Source organism: Leopardus geoffroyi, chromosome B4 (genome assembly GCF_018350155.1).
Source record: "Leopardus geoffroyi isolate Oge1 chromosome B4, O.geoffroyi_Oge1_pat1.0, whole genome shotgun sequence".
NCBI lineage: Eukaryota > Metazoa > Chordata > Mammalia > Carnivora > Felidae > Leopardus > Leopardus geoffroyi.
In genome coordinates, this window is record NC_059341.1 from 104,853,360 (window position 1) to 104,871,120 (window position 17,761).

The 17,761-nt window shown below is 35.7% G+C and overlaps 1 protein-coding gene across 1 annotated transcript in view; it reads left to right on the forward strand.

Moving 5' to 3' along the window:
• Positions 1-17,761, forward strand: part of ACSS3 (acyl-CoA synthetase short chain family member 3) — a 157,858-nt gene that overhangs the window by 100,282 nt on the left and 39,815 nt on the right. Inside the window, exon 9 of the mRNA XM_045464363.1 lies at positions 8,218-8,321. Coding sequence (XP_045320319.1) covers positions 8,218-8,321 — 104 coding nt within the window. The remainder of the gene's footprint in view (positions 1-8,217; positions 8,322-17,761) is intronic.

Sequence of the window (17,761 nt, forward strand, 5' to 3'; positions counted from 1 at the left end):
GAGAGAGAGAGAGAGACTCTTAAGCATTCTCTGTGTACACCACAGAGCCCCAACACAGGGCTCGATCCCATGACCCTGGGATCAAGTCATGAACCGAAATCAAGAGTTGGACACTTAACTGACTGAGCCACCCAGGCACCCCAAGAAGTAAAATCTTAATAATTTATACAACATAGAAAAATATTACATCTCTTGTTTATTGTATTTTGAAGCTTATTGCTTTTTCATATTTCATCAGCCATTTGAAGATTCTGTTTTGTGAAATGTTTATCCAAATCTTTGGCACATTTCAGTTTTTTTTTCTTGTTGATTTGTGGGACTTTTCATATACTTTTAATCCAGTTTTTTTTTTTTTTTACTGACTATATGTATTACAAATAATCTTTACCTTGTGATTTGAATTTCTCTCACTATCTTAGTGGTGACTTTTGATGAAGAGATGTGCCTTTTCATTAATATTTTTTCTCTATGGCTAGTGCTTTTTAAAATCCTGTTTAATACATGTTACTTATTTGAAGGTCAGAAGTTATTCTTCTATGTTATTTTTTTTTTTTTTTTGATTTAGAGAGAGAGAGAGAGAGAGAGAGAGAGAGAATGAGCGCATATGGGGGAGGGACAGAGAGGGAGAAAGAAAATTTCAAGCAGGCTCCAAGCCCAGTGTGGGGCTCCATCTCATGAATAAGAGATCTTTTTAAAAAATTTTTTTTTTTATTTCAGAATAATTGTAATTCACAGGAGATTTCAAAGATAGTACAAGGAGGGCCTATGTACCCTTCACCAAGTTTCTCCCATGGCTTCATCTTCCGTAACTGTAGTACAATACCAAATTAGGACATTTACATTGATAAAATATGTGTGTATAGTTCGATGAACATAAGATCTTGACCTGAGCCGAAATCAAGAGTTGGACGCTTACTGACAGCCATGCAGGTACCCCTCTTCTATATCATTTTCTAGAAGCTTTATTGTTTTACCTTTCACATAATCTTACTGGTTTGATTTTTGTGTATGGCATGAAGTAAGGGGTCAAGCTTGTTTTTTTTTCCTTATATGTATCCAATTAATCAAGTTCTGTTTATTTAAATGGCCATACTTTCCCATGGCTCTGCATACCACTTTTGTCATAGAAGTGTTCATAAGTCCTTTCTGTTTCTTGCTTTAATTCTGTTTCATTGATTGGCCTATTTGCCTATATTTGTGCTACTCTCACAGTGTCTTTGTCGTTATAGATTTATAACAGGTCTTGATATCTAGTAGTAGTAGTAGTAACAGCAGTACATCACTTTGTTCTTTGCTCTTTAATCTGTTCCATTGTATTTCCATACAGATTTTAGTATCAGCCTGTTTACACACACACACACACACACACACACACACACACAGAACTGCTAGAATTTTGTCTGGGATTATTTTGAATTTATAGATTTCTATGTTAAAAACTGGCAAGTTAATATTGAGACTTCTAGTTCATAATTATAGTATATCTCTTAATTTATTAAGGTTATTATTATTTTAATTTATCGCATTAATGCTGTTTTGTTTATTGCATGAAAGACATCTTTTCTTAGATTTGTTTCAAGAAATTTTCCTTTTTTGTTTTTTCCATTGAAGTATAATTAACACACAGTGTTATATTCGTTTCAGGTGTACAATAGAATGATTCAACAATTCTATGTATTTCTCAGTGCTCATCATGATAAGTGTACTCTTGATCCTCTTTATTTCACCCATCCTCCCATAAATTATGGATTCAATTTCATTTCATTCAAATTGCTTCTTAAATTTGTAACTTGATAGCTTTCATTATTTTTAGAAACTCTTTTATCCATTATCTCTTCAAATATTGCTTCTATCTATTTTCCCTTCTTAGGCATTGATACTTTAATGGCATTTGTTAGAACATTTTACCCTATTACCCATATCTCATAAACTCTATGTTTTTTCTCCTTTATTCTTTTCAGTTGCAGATTGGTTATTTTCTCTTAACTTACATTTTGGGTTTTCAATCTTGTTTTCAGTTGTATATAAACTTTCTTTAGATCTAAACTTCTCTAAGTTTGTACTTTTGTATTTTTAGTTCAGAGATATTTATTTGATGCTTTATTATAATTTCTAGTTCTTTGATAATTTATACAAATATTTCATGGACATATTCAGAGTTATTGCGAAGTCTATGTGTAATAACAAGACTGTCTGTGAATCTTTGTGATTTTTTTTCTGATGACTCTATTTTGCATGTTGGTCACATGGCCTTCTATCTTAATGATCATCATATGTTAAAAATTATATAGCTACTTTGACACTCTGGAGTTGTTAAGGTCCTACAAAGTAATTCTTATTTTGGCAGGCTGTTAACATAAGGAAAGATCACTTTGATCCAGTTCGGGTTTTAGCTGATTTGCAGCTGTACTTCAGTATTTAAGAAGGCAAGTTTCTTTCCAGTTTATGTCTATTGTTAGGATGTAAATCTTCAGGCATTCCAATGGAAACTTGAGTGTTTCACAACCCTCTACTCCTTCTTTTCCATTATGAGTCTTGAGTTCCAGGTTGGTTTGCTCCCCCCCCCCCAAGAAATTGTCGTGGCAGGAATTGCTGTTCATTTTCTAAGCCTCTCAGTCACAGTTTTTGTTCAGTTGCTCAGTTTTTCAACCACTAGTTGCTCGGGCAGATATTCCAAAGGGGGAAAAACGGCATGTCAGTGTAAGACGTTTCTATACATTTTTTTCCTTGGGATGTTAATGCTTCCAGTGCTGATTGTCTTTGTAGTTCTCTGATACCTGAAAGAGATGTTTCTATTTTACATTCTGTTTAGCTTTTCTGGTTGTTCTTGAGAGAGAGCCTGGTGGACAAAATGCTAGTAGGTCCTTGACAGAGTGACAAATGCATGTGTAATACTAACACTAGTGTCTGTAACATTTTGAAACTGAATTCTAGTGGGGAGCAAGTGGAGGAAAATAGCATGAAGAAAAAATGGAGATAACCTCAGGGACACTGGTGGCAAAAGTAATGATATTCTGTAGACTAGAAGTTGACGAGGCATTGCTGAAATGATCTATTTTTATTTAACTTCTTTTGGCACAAGTGAAGAGTACTTTTCACTTGTTTGGTAGTTTATGGAGCTTGAAAGAAATATTCACTTTAGTTTTCTTCTGTTCTTAATTTATTACCTGAAGATTCTTCATCAGAATTTATCTTTAGCTTTTATCCATTTTTGGGCAGCTTCCTTTTTATTTTGGACTAAAATTAATTTGACAATATTATTGTTTTTCTCTTTCTCTTGGCTTAATTTTCAGCTTCATTTGAGTGTTGAATGGTACTCCATTTTACACAGAATTGGGGAAAAGTAGACAGGTTTCATTCCCATTAATTCTATCCCCCTACTGTTTTTTTCTACTCTAGATATTGTATGTTATAATTTTGTTTAAGTTTTTGGTAGTATATGCTTGGAAGTAAATTCATCTTTCCCTGTGTTACTATCATCAGAATATTACCCATATATTTATTAGTCTATCAAAATCTGTGGCAGCACTATACAATAAAACTGAGCTCTGCAATATGGTAGATAGAAGTTGCATGTGACTATTGAACTCTTGACAAGAGGATAATCCTATCATGACATTGATATATTTTTTTAAAATTTTAACTAATTTAAAATTTAAATAGCCACATGTAGCTTAGAGCTTCCATATTATACAGTGTAGTTATAGCGTAGATAGAAGACCTATGTAATTAACTTAGGTAAATTTGGATTCCAGAGAATCCAAGTAACTACAAGAGTGGCTAATATTAATCTTTATAAAATGCATTTTCAAGGAAAAATTGTTTAAATATTTTCATTTTGATGTATTTGTCTTTTCATATTATCAATAAAATATTTGCAAGGTCATTAATGAGAAGTTTATTAAGTGATGTTATTATTCTTTTTTATTATAAGCCACAAAATGTCCTTTAAAAAATAAGACTGGCCTAAGGCATGAGTTTATCTTTAAATTATCTTACAATTTATCTTTATAATTATAGATTTATGCTGTTTTTTTTCTTTCACTAATCATCTTGGTTATAGAAATATCATATCACATTGAATGGTTTTATTACTATGAGGAATTGAGAGTTAATAATATATATATTAAATAAGCTTTTTAAAAAAAATTTTTTTAATGTTTATTTTTGAGAAAGAGAGATAGAACATGAATGGGGGAGGGGCAGAGAGAGAGAGACACACAGAATCTGAAGCAGGCTCCAGACTCTGAGCTGTCAACACAGAGCCTGATGCGGGGCTCGAACTCCTGAACCATGAGATCATGACCTGGGCCAAAGCCAGATGCTCAACTGACTGAGCCACCCAGGCGCTCCATTAAATAAGCTTTTTTTAAGTTTATTTTTTGAGAGAGAGAGAGAGAGAGAGAGAAAGAGAATGAGAATGAGAGGGGAGGGGCGGAGAGAGAAGGAATCCTAAGCAAGCTCTGTGCTCTCAGCAAAGAGCCCAACGTGGGGCCTGGTGCGGGGCTTGATCCCACAACCCTGAAATTATGACCTGAGCCGAAATCATGACCTGAGCCAAAACCAAAAGTCAGATGCTTAACTGACTGAGCCATCCAGGTGTTCCAGGAGTTAATAATATTTGATTAAGTATTTATTACAAGACTTAATTTTTTCATTAGTCATATTCTATTCGTAAATCTTTGTATACAGTATGTTAATGTTCAATAATGTTATACAATTAGGAGTCTGTAATTGACAAAAGTAATAACTTTGGGGCAGTTTGAGGAATTTTAATAAAAAAGTAGATTGATAGTTTTTAGTGTATTTAGGGAAAGGAATTAATCTATACTACTTTAACATTTTTCTAAATCACCAATCATCTTGCAATTTTTCCTCTGTTTTAGTAAATAATAAATGACTTTTTTGGAAATGGAAGAGACTGACATGCAGAAAAGCCAGATATCACCTTTACTACTCATTATGGAATTTCATCTTTATACATGGCTTATTAGTGCCAGCATGAATATTGCTACCATAATGATAAAAATGTAATTAACTTCTAAGAAAAATAAATGATAGAATTGTACTGCAAAACCACAATAATAAATACTAAGCTTTAAAATATATAATGTGGAAATTTGTCATCAGATAAAAACTCAATACTAGTTAATAGTTTATCATTATAACCAATTAATTAGATTAATTGTAATTTACTCGACTGGGGAAAAAAGCCAAAAAAATAAATTAAAACTTGCAAAAATGCTGGTGATATCAAGATATCGGTTGCCCTTTAATTAGCCAAAAATTATTTTGTATTATGTGTTAATATTTTTAATTGACAGTATTTTACCCCATGTTTTCAAAAATATATATAATTCTAGATCTGCAGTTTCACATATAAACTGAACATCTGACCATCTGAACAATCTAGAGCTCTTTGGAGTAATCTGTGACTTGATAGATGATGGAAATATGGCCTCTGATATCTGTAAAACTCTACCTTTTTATTGTTCTTTGCCTAAACTGTTGGAATCACCCAAACATATCATTTATAAATTTTAATACAAATTATCTATGTGCATAATGGTTGTAATCACAGACTTTTTCTAAAATATTAGGAATCTGTTTAAAGAAAATGTAATTAAAATAAGTTCACATTTTTGAGTCATAGGATTATCAACAATATGGGCCTTTATATTTAAATTTTTGTCTTGTTTTTACCTGGCATCTAAAAACACAAATGTATAGGGGCGCCTGGGTGGCGCAGTCGGTTAAGCGTCCGACTTCAGCCAGGTCACGATCTCGCGGTCCGTGAGTTCGAGCCCCGCGTCAGGCTCTGGGCTGATGGCTCAGAGCCTGGAGCCTGTTTCCGATTCTGTGTCTCCCTCTCTCTCTGCCCCTCCCCCGTTCATGCTCTGTCTCTCTCTGTCCCAAAAATAAATAAACGTTGAAAAAAAATTTGAAAAAAAAAAAAAAAAACACAAATGTATTGACTTCATTTTAAACTTTAAAACTTTACACTAATCTTTTTTAAAAATTTTTTTTAACGTTTATTTATTTTTGAGACAGAGACAGAGCATGAATGGGGGAGGGGCAGAGAGAGAGGGAGACACAGAATCGGAAGCAGGCTCCAGGCTCTGAGCCATCAGCCCAGAGCCCGACGCGGGGCTCAAACTCACGGACCATGAGATCGTGACCTGAGCTGAAGTCGGATGCTTAACCGACTGAGCCACCCAGGCGCCCCTAATCTTTTTTTTTTTTTAATATTTTAACCTAGTTTTAATAATTTAATGTTTTAATATTTGTTTTATTGTGCTATATCTCTTTTGCCAGATGAGGTCATATTTCGTATCCACATTTTAATGTTAAGCATGTTATAATGAATATACATTTAATTATCTAAATTTTATCTCAGGTTGCAAACATACATATATATTATGTATATATATATTATATATATATGTATATATATACACTATATATATATATACATATATATATATATAGTCAAAAAGTCTAATTTATTCTTTTCTAGTCTTGTCTCTTATTATTCTCCCTTTTTGCTTTCCTACTTTCATCCCTTTTCTCTGTTTCCCTTGAGTGCTCTTAAAGATTTAAATTATCACCTAGCAGCCTTGCATACTTTGAGAGGTGACTCACCACAATGATTGATCCACATTATTTAAATGGTTTCTTAACAAAGACTAGTAATGGGTGATCTGAAATTTGAAATTACATCTCTCTGTCTTTATATTATTTTTCCTGATATCTTTCTCCATCACGATTATTCCTACTTTGCTTCCCTATTTCTCACACCTGCTCTAGATTTGCCAGACAGCAATTTTAGCGCGACTTGCCACCCGTTATTTCTGTACTACACCCAGTTTGTGTTGTCTCCACTTGGCCTCCTAGACCTACTAACTGAATCAATGATAGAAAGCCAAGTGGCTGCTCTTCACTTCTTTTGCTTTTATGTTATTCATTAAAAATTTCCTAAAATAGCCAGAAATTTTCTCTCTTCAAGTCACTTTCCTATTGTCTATTTCCATGCTCTAACAAAACAGCATGCTTCCTCTTTTACTTAGAAGAATGAGTCAAGCTGACATAAGTTTCACCTATACCCCACCTCTCTGCTTCATCTTACTGAGCTTCTAGAAACGTTCAAGTACCTAAAAGTCCCAGATATTCCTTTATGGGTATTGACGTCATGAAGATAAACGCTCTTAAGGAGCTCATGGTCCACTGTGGGAAATAGACAAGAAACAAATAAGTATAAAATGATGTATATGCTTATAACCAAGAGGGGAAATGTATATTGTTGGAGCATAGGTGTGGGAGTATCTGCATCTCCATGAATCTTCATGACATGATAAGGGAACTGTAAGAAATCTCCTGTGGCTAATATTATATTGTTTAGAATGGGTAGGCAGGTTTTTATTTATTTGAATGATTTTTACTTTGATGACAATGAATTAACTCTTCATACATACATTTTTTTTTGATAGACCATGGAAACATTGAGAATAAAAGAAAAACAATCATTCTTTTAATGAACCACCAATAGTGTCAACCCAATTCCATTTATCTATTTCATCTTTTCTATTCTGTGGCATAGTGCTCTCTTTAATAACCTTGTATTCCTTTTGACTTTTTGACCAGAAAGGTCACAATGGTATTTACTTTTAAATAACCTGTTTTTCCTATGTATGTCCTTGGAATAGGGTAAATATGTATTTGAAATCAGAGTAATTTTTATCAAAGGAACTCACCAAAATGAACAAGCACATCATGTTTATGAGCTTGTTTGTTGCCTTAGCTGATATTCAAGAGTATATTTTTGTGTATAGACTTAAATAGAATACAGCAATCAAACATGGAGCTAAAATTAGCAGACATAATGTCAAGGAGGAAAAAGGTTTTCATCTTTGATCATTAGATGAATATGACAGATGCAGTACAAAGATCAACTCAATTGTTCTTCTCCAAACTGAGAAGCTGTAGTTGTAAATTCTTTGGAAGCACCTTTCTTCAATGTTGCGATGTGCATTTGGCTACATTTGGGTCAAAACAAATAATCCTTCTCACCATTCTATAATATGATATAGTGATAATACGGTTGTTTTCCTTGATGGAATTAATGTGGTTGGATTCTAGAATGTTTTAAAGAATGAGGATGAAATTATTTATATTTATTTTCAAGGAGTAATTTGAATTCATGCTCCCTCTTATATTCAGGTTCAAAACGTTGTTTGTGGCTGGAGAACGATGTGATGTGGAGACCCTGGAATGGTCCAAAAAGGTCTTCAGAGTACCTGTCCTAGACCACTGGTGGCAAACTGGTGAGCATTTTCCAAACATGTACAGAAATATTGCAGAAGTGTTCGAAAACACTGCAAGGACTGGAGGAGACCCTGAGCTATTATTACCGTCAGGCATAAACTCAGGACTTAGGTGGTTCTGGCTTCAGTAGAAATAAGCAATTCTTTGGTTATCCTTTTGTTGAAAATGTCTCTGTAAACGATATCAATGACGCCATTTTCCTGGTCTCTAGGTATAGAGTATTGAAGATCTTGCTTGCTTCTCCTCCTCTTTGTTTTGCCTGTATCCAATAAGTGACTAAATCTCAGATTTTCCTTTGAAGTGTCTGTTGGATTCATACCACCTCAGCGCTCCCATTGCCTTTGAGCTGTGGCAGCTGCATTATCATCTGCCCCGATTTAAATTGTCCTCATCACTCATCTCTGTTCCCTCTGCTTTGCTGTAGCGCTGGCACAGTGTTCCCAGAGTACTTTTCTTAAAGCAGTGTTTCTCTCATAAGATTTTCTGTGGTTCTCTGGCTCCCTTCTTGTGTTCTATAAAATTAAATGTATCTTTCTCCAAAACATTTATCATTATATGTGTAATTTATTTACTTATTTTCTTTATTCTCTATTTTCCTCCCACTAAGTGATCCCTGGGAAACAAATTGTCATATTAAGCAGATGTAACATGAAATTTAATACAATTTAAAAAAAGAAAAAAAACCTTTCTGCTGCTTTCTTTTTTTTTTTTTTAAGTTTATTTATCTATTTGAGAGAGAGTGAGAGAGAACGAGTGGGAGAAGGACAGAGAGAGAAGGAGACAGAGAATCCCAATCAGGCTATGTGCTGTCAGCACAGAGCCCATCATGGGGCTCGAACTCACAAACTGCGTGAGATCATGATCTGAGCTGACTGAACTCAAGAGTTGACACTTCCACTGACTCAGCCACCCAGGTGCCCCTATGCTGCTTCTTTTTAGGGATATTTGTGTATATATGTGAAAGTAAGGAAATTAACTGGAACCTGTTTTCCCCTTCACTGAGTATAGAGGTTTTGTTGGGTTTTCCATTTGACTCACAAAAAGTAACTGAGCTATGAGAACCTTGTGGCCTTTTTATGTACATATTTTAAAGCAATTTTTTTTAAAGTTTATTTATTTTTGAGAAAGAGAGAGTGTGAGTGAGGGAGGGGTAGAGAGAGAGGGAGATGGAGAATCCCAAGCATGTTCTGCATTGTCAACTCGGGGCTTGACCCACGAACCATGAGATCATGACCTCAGCTGAAATCAAGTCAGACACTTAACCGACTGATTCACCCAGGCACCCCTGTATGTAAATATTTTAGTTCAGTTCTACTTAGTTTAGCAAATTACATCAACCCTTTTAGATTAATGTTTTCAGAATTTTTATCTTCTGAGTAACTGGGGCAGAGTATCAAATTTGAATGAAAACAATTTTTAAATAAATTTTCTTTGCAAAGATGAAGCCTGATTTTAAAAATAATAAGAGTCTAGAAAATCAAGTGAGTGACTAAAACTGAAGTTCATTGTTTGATATTTTAGAACTCTTTGATTCTGATAAATGATACTTTTTATATTATCTTCTTGGATATTGCTCTTTGGAAAAACATGTTTTCCATATCTTTGGTAATACAAAATATAAAATTAATGATCAGAGTGGAATACATTTTCCTTAAATACAGTGAAAATCAGAAAGAGTTTCTATTCTCTCTAGTTTTATTTGCTAAGGGAAAAACTTCTTACCTAAATTCAGATTTGTAACTATTTAGGAAATAAAAATGATAAGACAGAATTCAGAGAAAGAGCAGTGCCATATGTAGAAATATACAAAAACAAGTGAAGACTTATTGTTTCTGCAAGGAAGAGTATTTATAGGATTGATGCATCCCCTTATTCACCAGGAAAATTCTAACTGTTACTGTCCTAGGTAGGAAGAGGAAAATATCTTATCAACTTTAAGATGATTTTCCTTTCCTTTTCCTGGTCAATATGAGGGGTTGTTTCCAACACAGTGACCTCATGCAAGTGCTTGCAGAAAAATATTGTTTTTTCCCCCATTATAGGTGACTATGCCAAAGCCTACTGAAGGAAATCAGCATATTAATAAATAAAATTATGATTCTTTTTTTCTTGTTAATATCTTTATATATAATAGCTTGTGCAGATGTATGTAGTTAGTGCATCCAGGCTTACGAAAAGCTTACTGACACCTGAAAAACACACATTGGAGTTCCCTGGTGGGTACTGAGTTTCATGTGAATTTGCAATTTTTTCTTTAATGTCTTGTTTAGAGAAAATTAATAGCAACATTATGTCAGTGTGCCATCATTTTAATCAGGTTTGAAGGGCTGCTCAGTACTGTGGAAAACATAGTGGATTTCTACTAATAATGACTGATTCTATCCCCTCCCATCTGATTTTACAGAATTTGATGTTGTGTCCAATTAAAGTACAGAAATACATACATGTGGAGAGGTGGATAGGTAGCCAGTCAGGTAGGGAGTTTTGTACTTTATAGAAGAAATTCATCCTAGGTGATGCAGATGTCAGCTACTAACAAAATTTCCTTCAAATTTTTATTCAGTTGCATAGAAGGAATCAATTCATTACCTTCAAAGTTGTATGATGTGGCAAGTAACTGCAAAGTGATACTCAGGTTTAATATTTGCAGCTTTTTTTGAGAGAGAAGGAGTATGAGTGGGGGAGAGGGGCAGAGGGAGAAAGAGAGAGAGAGAGAGAGAGAGAGAGAGAGAGAGAATCTTAAGCAGGCTTCATGCTCAGCAGCAGAGCCTGATGTGGGGTTCAATCCCCACATGACCTGAGCCGAAATCAAGAGTCGAGATGTTCAATCAACTAAGACACCCAGGCACTCCCCACAGACCTTTCTTAAAGTGATATCAAATTAATGTTAAATCACCAGGGAGAAAAAGGCAAGTACTTTGTGGGTTATTATTAACTCTTAGGAAAGAGAAAGGAAAATTCAATGTGTTTGGCACAGTCATGAATGTCCTACTATTTACATATTAAATGGATGGGGGCATGTCCACAAGAGTGGCCATGTGAAAACCTGATAGCATTTGAAGGCATGTTAAGCTTTGGCCAAAGAAATACTTTTCATTTCAAATTTCAGATTTTCTACAAGATCTTTTTTCTTGTTATTGACTTAGAAATTGATTTTTTTATATAATCGTACACTTTTATGAGCCTTCCATACAATGTATAATTTATGAATTTGCTCTCTGATTACATTAATATATGTGTACAAATGGCTGCTTAGAAACTGTGATGTATGATTTAGAATTAATTAGGGATATGGTAAGTAACTAAAATGTATGAATAAAAATTGATTAATTCCTGTGACTTGAGTTATAAGAAGGCATTCTGCAGTCAATCCATTTCATTACCATGTTGTTTTTGTTACGTTAGTGAAATTTCTATTAGCAATAACAGATTTCTGGTGACTGGCATTCTCTTTTGGCCCCTTGATATCAACACTCTTTAATATTTGATTTAAATAATGTATAAGGTTCTAAACTGAGAACTAATCTGTGGGAAATTTGAGAACCAATCAACTCCTTGCAGGAGCATTTAAATAAAAACCTCATTATTCAACATGACTGAAATATTAAGCCCTTGTTTTGGATTGTGCTAATGTAAACACTTAATGCTTTCATAAAGAAAATTTGTCTTGCTAAATTTAGATAGGAGAGTTGTATATATTTGATGCATAAATCTGAATAAAAGACAAATTGTTGTCATTCATTCAGATTTTTTATCTTCACCATAACTTATCCATAAAATGATTGAAAATACTTGCATAATTGACTGAATCTTTCATTTTCTGTTATACATAGAGAAAGAGAAACAGAGGTGCTGCAATTATAGTTTAAACAGGGGAAATTAAGGGCACCTGGGTGGCTCAGTCAGTTAAGTGTCCAACTCTTGATTTCGGCCCAGGTCATGATCTCATGGTTGTGAGATTGAGCCCCATGCTTGGGATTCTCTCTCTCTCCCTCTCTGTCTCTCTCTGCCCCTCCCGCTTGTGCTTTCTTTCTAAATAAATAAATAAATAACATTTAAAAATTTAACAAAACAAAAAGGAGAGATTAAGAGAATAGACAATCGTCCCATTAAGATATGGTAATTCATGGGCAAAAATAAATAAACAGCCAAAACTTCATTATTCTCAGGTATACATCACCAGATAAAACACCCTACTGTTATTAATCATTTTTAGCTTTTCCAAAAATTAGATACAAAGCACAATTTTGGAAAGCACTGTGCAGTGCATGGTGTCCTTTGCAGGAAGTTGTTGTTGTTGTGTTTCTGACTAAAGATAACTATAAATATCTTTTTTTTATGCTTATTTATTTTTGAGAGAGAGAGAGAGAGAGAGAGAGAGAGAGAGAGAGAGAGACAGAGCACGAGCAGGGCAGGGGCAGAGTGAGGGGGAGACACAGAAACTGAAGCAGGCTCCAGACTCTGAGCTGTCAGCACAGAGCCCGACACAGGGGCTCGAACTCACGGACTGTGAGATCATGACCTGAGCCAAAGTCGGATGCTCGACCTACTGAGACACCCAGGCGCCCCTGTCTGAAGATAACTATAAAGGAATCATTTTCCTTATGAGTGAATGGCCAAATACAAAAAAAAAAAAAAAAAAAAAAAAAAAAAAAAAACGATTCCTTAAATTTCAGAGACTAACTACTAGAACCCAAAACACAGTAGACCTTATTCTTTTTAGAGGTTTTCTTCCTTTCCTTTCCTTTCCTTTCCTTTCCTTTCCTTTCCTTTCCTTTCCTTTCCTTTCCTTTCCATTTACTGTAAGACATGATACTGGTTTAGCAGTGATTGTAACAAAACAGCTTGGCATCCCACTTTTTAATGTTAGTTAAGTAGAAACCCTATTTTTTCACATGCTACCAGTCAGTTAATTAAAGACAACGACTGTGAGGTTAGAATACCCAAGTTCCACAAAGGCTTTAATAAAGAACACCTTGGTAGGTAAAGGGTTGAGATGAAAGGAATCTGTGATTCTTTCTATCTGCTGTCAGAATATTGTCTGTGTGATTCCCATCAGAAGATACAGAGCTTACATTGAAAGTATTTCAAGTACCCAAGTAGTGATGAAGTAGTGATGATGTAATAGCTACCAACTTGAGCGGCACTGGGTGATTTTGTTGTTTGTTTACTTGTTTTGTTTCTATCACTTTAATGAGGGAATAAAATTCTTCATAGTATTTGAGAAACCCTGAGGAGGGATTTCAATGAGAAAACAGTAGCCACCTAACAGATTGAGACATTGGTGACAATTAAGTTATTGATCTTACTTTATCTGCCTTGAGCCATCTTTGCTGAGTTCTTAGGTCTCAGAGTAATCACAGTATTTCTCTCTCTGTTTGATTGAACTGCTGCAGTTTTAATTGCAGTTGCCAGTTCTGAAGTCACTATGTTCTATACATAGACTAAATCTTCCTCCTTTGAGAAGGAATCTGATAATTTTGGATTTTGTAAAGTGGATTCAAAGCCTTCAGCAAACTTCTATCATGCCAGTTCTTAAATCAAAATCATTGATCTTAAAAGCACACACCCCCTAATACTACCTTATTAAGATATGTCAAGGCCACTTGACACAATAATCCTTTTTTTCGCACAGTGTAGTAGGATATACTTCCTAAGAACAGACAACTCAACCACAGTTTTAACCACAAAAATTAGTTAGGCTGACCCAATTCAGTCCCTAGTCTTAGGTTTATCTCGACAAGATCCTTTAGCCCAGGTATTAAAAAAATTTTTTTTTATATTTATTTTTTTGAGAAACAGAGTGAGACAAAGAGTGAGTGGGGGAGGGGCAGAGAGAGGAGACACAGAATCCAAAGCAGGCTCCAGGCTGGGTAAGTGGTCAGCACAGAGCCTGATGCGGGGCTCGAACCCACGAACCGTGAGATCATGACCTGAGCCGAAGTCGGACGCTCAACCGACTGAGCCACCCAGGTACCCCAGCCCAAGTATTTTTTTTAAAGACAGCAATACATTTTCTTTACAAAAATCAAAAGTACAAAATGGAATAAGTAATTACAGTTTAGTAACAATTCTCCTAAGCAGAGACCTCTGTGGAAAATGGTACATTTCAAATGTAGTACTGTCTCATTCCTTCTGGGTAGACTAATTGTGAAACAGCCAACATTTGAGGATTTGATAGGTAGGGTATCAAAGTTGAAGCCACTTGCTGTTTTGGGTCATCCTCTCCCTTATTACCTCTGCTTTCTCAGGCATTCTGCTTTTATAAGTAAGTTGGTACACTTTTTGCTGAGAGATTCCAATCCGTCTGTCTGGAGCCCTAAATTTACTCTACAGTAGGGACTTTTCTTCGTCTTTGGAATTCAACGTTGGAAGCTTTATGACTCTTGTTATTTCTGCCTTTTTAAAATGTTTTATTTACTGTTTGAAAGTAAGAGTGTAAGCAGGGGAGGAGCAGAGAGAGGGGGACAGAGGATCTGAAGCTGGCTCCGTGCTGACAGCACAGAGTCCATTGCAGGGCTGGAACTCACGAACTGCGAGATCATGATCTGAGCCAAAGTCTGATGCTCAACCTACTGAACCACCCAGGCTCCCCTATTTCTGCCTTTTTTAAAATAAATGTACAACTGTGTGAAAAATGTATGACTTTCTTCTAACTTAAATGTACTTGTGCCTCACGTAAAATCATGTATATTTTATCGCAAAATGCTTTTCTAGGACTCAGGCATAAGAGGCCCTACATGGCTGAGATGACAGTGAGGAAAGCATCTTCTTGGTGACTTACCTTGAAGATTCTATCTTTATTTAAAACATATTTTCTATAGTTTGGGTGCCAAGACTACTAGCAAAACTTCCATGGCTGCAGATCTCAGAGTGAGATACCTGTGTACAACCAAATGCTGCCTTCCTAGGTTCACTTTTGGACTCTTTGTTATTCCGTGCTTTTGGGTTTTGCTTCATGTCTGAGTCCATCAAATTCAGGGTGCTATGGCTTCATTAAAGTACAGGCCTGTGTTTTCAAAGACAAAGGATTGCACTAAACTCTTGAAATACACACTGTGGAACCCAGTTCACTGGGTTGAACTGCACTGGACTGACAATGCCTTTGCCCCATGAATGGGGCTGTCCAGGATATACCGTATGCTACTTTCAAATAGTAGAATACAGAGTCTTTAGTTATGTGAATGGATTACTACTGTCTGCTGCACTTTTTTTTTTCAATGTCACAGTCAAAAATAAGTTCATCTCTTTTTTTCATTCATGGGGAAGAATTTTTACATAGTTTAGCATGAGAAGTTGTGATTGGGGAAAAAACAGTTTTACGGATTCAGTGGCTTCTCAGCAATGTTCAGCTAGCGATGCTGACACTATCCATCTGGTGAGAGAGAAGAAAGTCCTGATGCCATCTTTGTTGCCTGGCAACAGGATTTTTTTTTTCATTTAGAGCAATCTTCATTAGTTTAAGGTAGGTAATTTTTACTGATAATTTGAGAAGCAGGGGCTTAGAGGTAAGCTACATGAATTTGATTTGTGGAAGGAATAATCTCTTGTCAAATGTAAGGCAGGCTTCACAAGGCTTTTCTTTCTGAAAGTGAATAACTGTTTACAAATTGTTATACATCTGAAAATGAATCTTCCAAGTCAAACATCACCCTTTGAATCAGACGTTGTCATCTTTATATTATGATCATGTAGAAAGAACATCGTTGTTTCTTTTTTTTTTTTTTCAAATATGATTACGTGAAGTAGTTTGGATATGTATAATTGCTTTTTAGAATATTTGTTTGTACTCATTATTGTATTAGTGGTAATGTTTTCACAAGAGACTAAACACTGTAAAATCAACGAATGATATAAAGTTGGTTTGGCCTTTGAAATGTCATCCATTCTAATCCTCCTACCTTGGGCAAGAATCACATTTCATCCACTCTTGAAAGGCAAAAATATGTTATGGTTTTGTTGATCTCTACAAGAAAAAGAGTTCCTAAACCCTTCCTTGACAAACCTTACTGTCTGGAAATTTGATTTTCCCCCTCTTGCTTATAAACCCTTTCATCGTGGACCCATTGACCCTCACCCCCCTAAAATAGTTCCCAATTCCTCTTGTACTGTCAGTTCTAATTTCAGGAACCACAGGTGACTGTTCTCCTTGGAAAAGCAGTGTAGGTAGTGAAAAGTGATGCTGACTCCTAACAGGACTGCCTTTCAATCCTGGTGCAACACTCACTCTGCAGCTATAGGCAAGGACTTGATCTTCTGCGGGCACTTTATCTCACGGGCTTGTAGGAAGCTTGAAGTGAAGTGAAGTTTGTACAAACCATGCAGCAGAGTTTCTGACCTACAGGAACTCTCAATAAATATTTTCTTTTTTCCTTCCCTTTCTTTGAATCACCTTTCATGGATATAAAGGCCATCTTTCGCCTCCTGGCCTGTAGATAATCCAGACTCAAGAAAACTTGGAACGTAAGAGTTCAATTTGTACACGAGAAAAAGTAATCATAGAGAGTTTAATTTCCTGGAGTCAACTTGCTGGTTAAGATTAAAATGGGAACTCTCATTGCTCTGTTTTGTCCACTCCTCCCTTCCTAGGTCTTATCGTATGCCTTCATTAATTCAGCGTTTCTTATCTAACTTAACTGCAGGTAATTTATGAGTTTCTCCACAGTTAGAGGCAGTAAGGGGCTGGTAAGGGAGAAGGATAAGACCACAACTCAAATTAATGGTCTGCTTCCAGTACAAAAAGTTAGGCTGCTTTGAATTAAGTATTTTAAACTGTAATCGTACCATCTCGTGAACACAAAGATTCAATTGATTTTCTTTCACCGGTGTACATCTCACTGTTCTGCTTCCCCTCTGCCGCCACCATTCAAGTTATTTATAGCACACTGCATAGATTCAGAATTGGAGAGAATGGTTTCTTTACAAATTGCTTTTATGCCCATCATGATGCTGTGATTAATATGACTCAGCGGTACCAGGCTGCTGAATTGATTGATTTCCAGGACTTCAGCTCTCTGCATGGGCCACCAACTTCTAAATCCATATTGCTTAAACGTAGTGCTTCTAGAACCACAGTGTGTACAGAATGGCAGATTTTCAGATGCAGCGGGAGCTCTTATTGACAGAGATGGGCTTTGTGAACCTGCCCCTGTGTTCTTCCTCTTAACCCTCACTCACATCTACTCTTCTTTCTGCATTGCCTTTCATTTATGAGCCAAAACCCTGGGGTTGTCTGGACCTCTCCCTCTTACGCTTTCTCCACACTCAAACAATCACCAAGACCCTCTGATTCTGAGTGTAACTCAGATTTGATCTCATCTTCCACAGCTGCTCACCCCTCATCAAACCACCAACATCTAAGTGACTTCTGCTCTGGATTGGGATCCCCAGTTTAGTGCTCCAGTTTGCAACTGAAGAGATTTTTGTAAAATGCAATTCT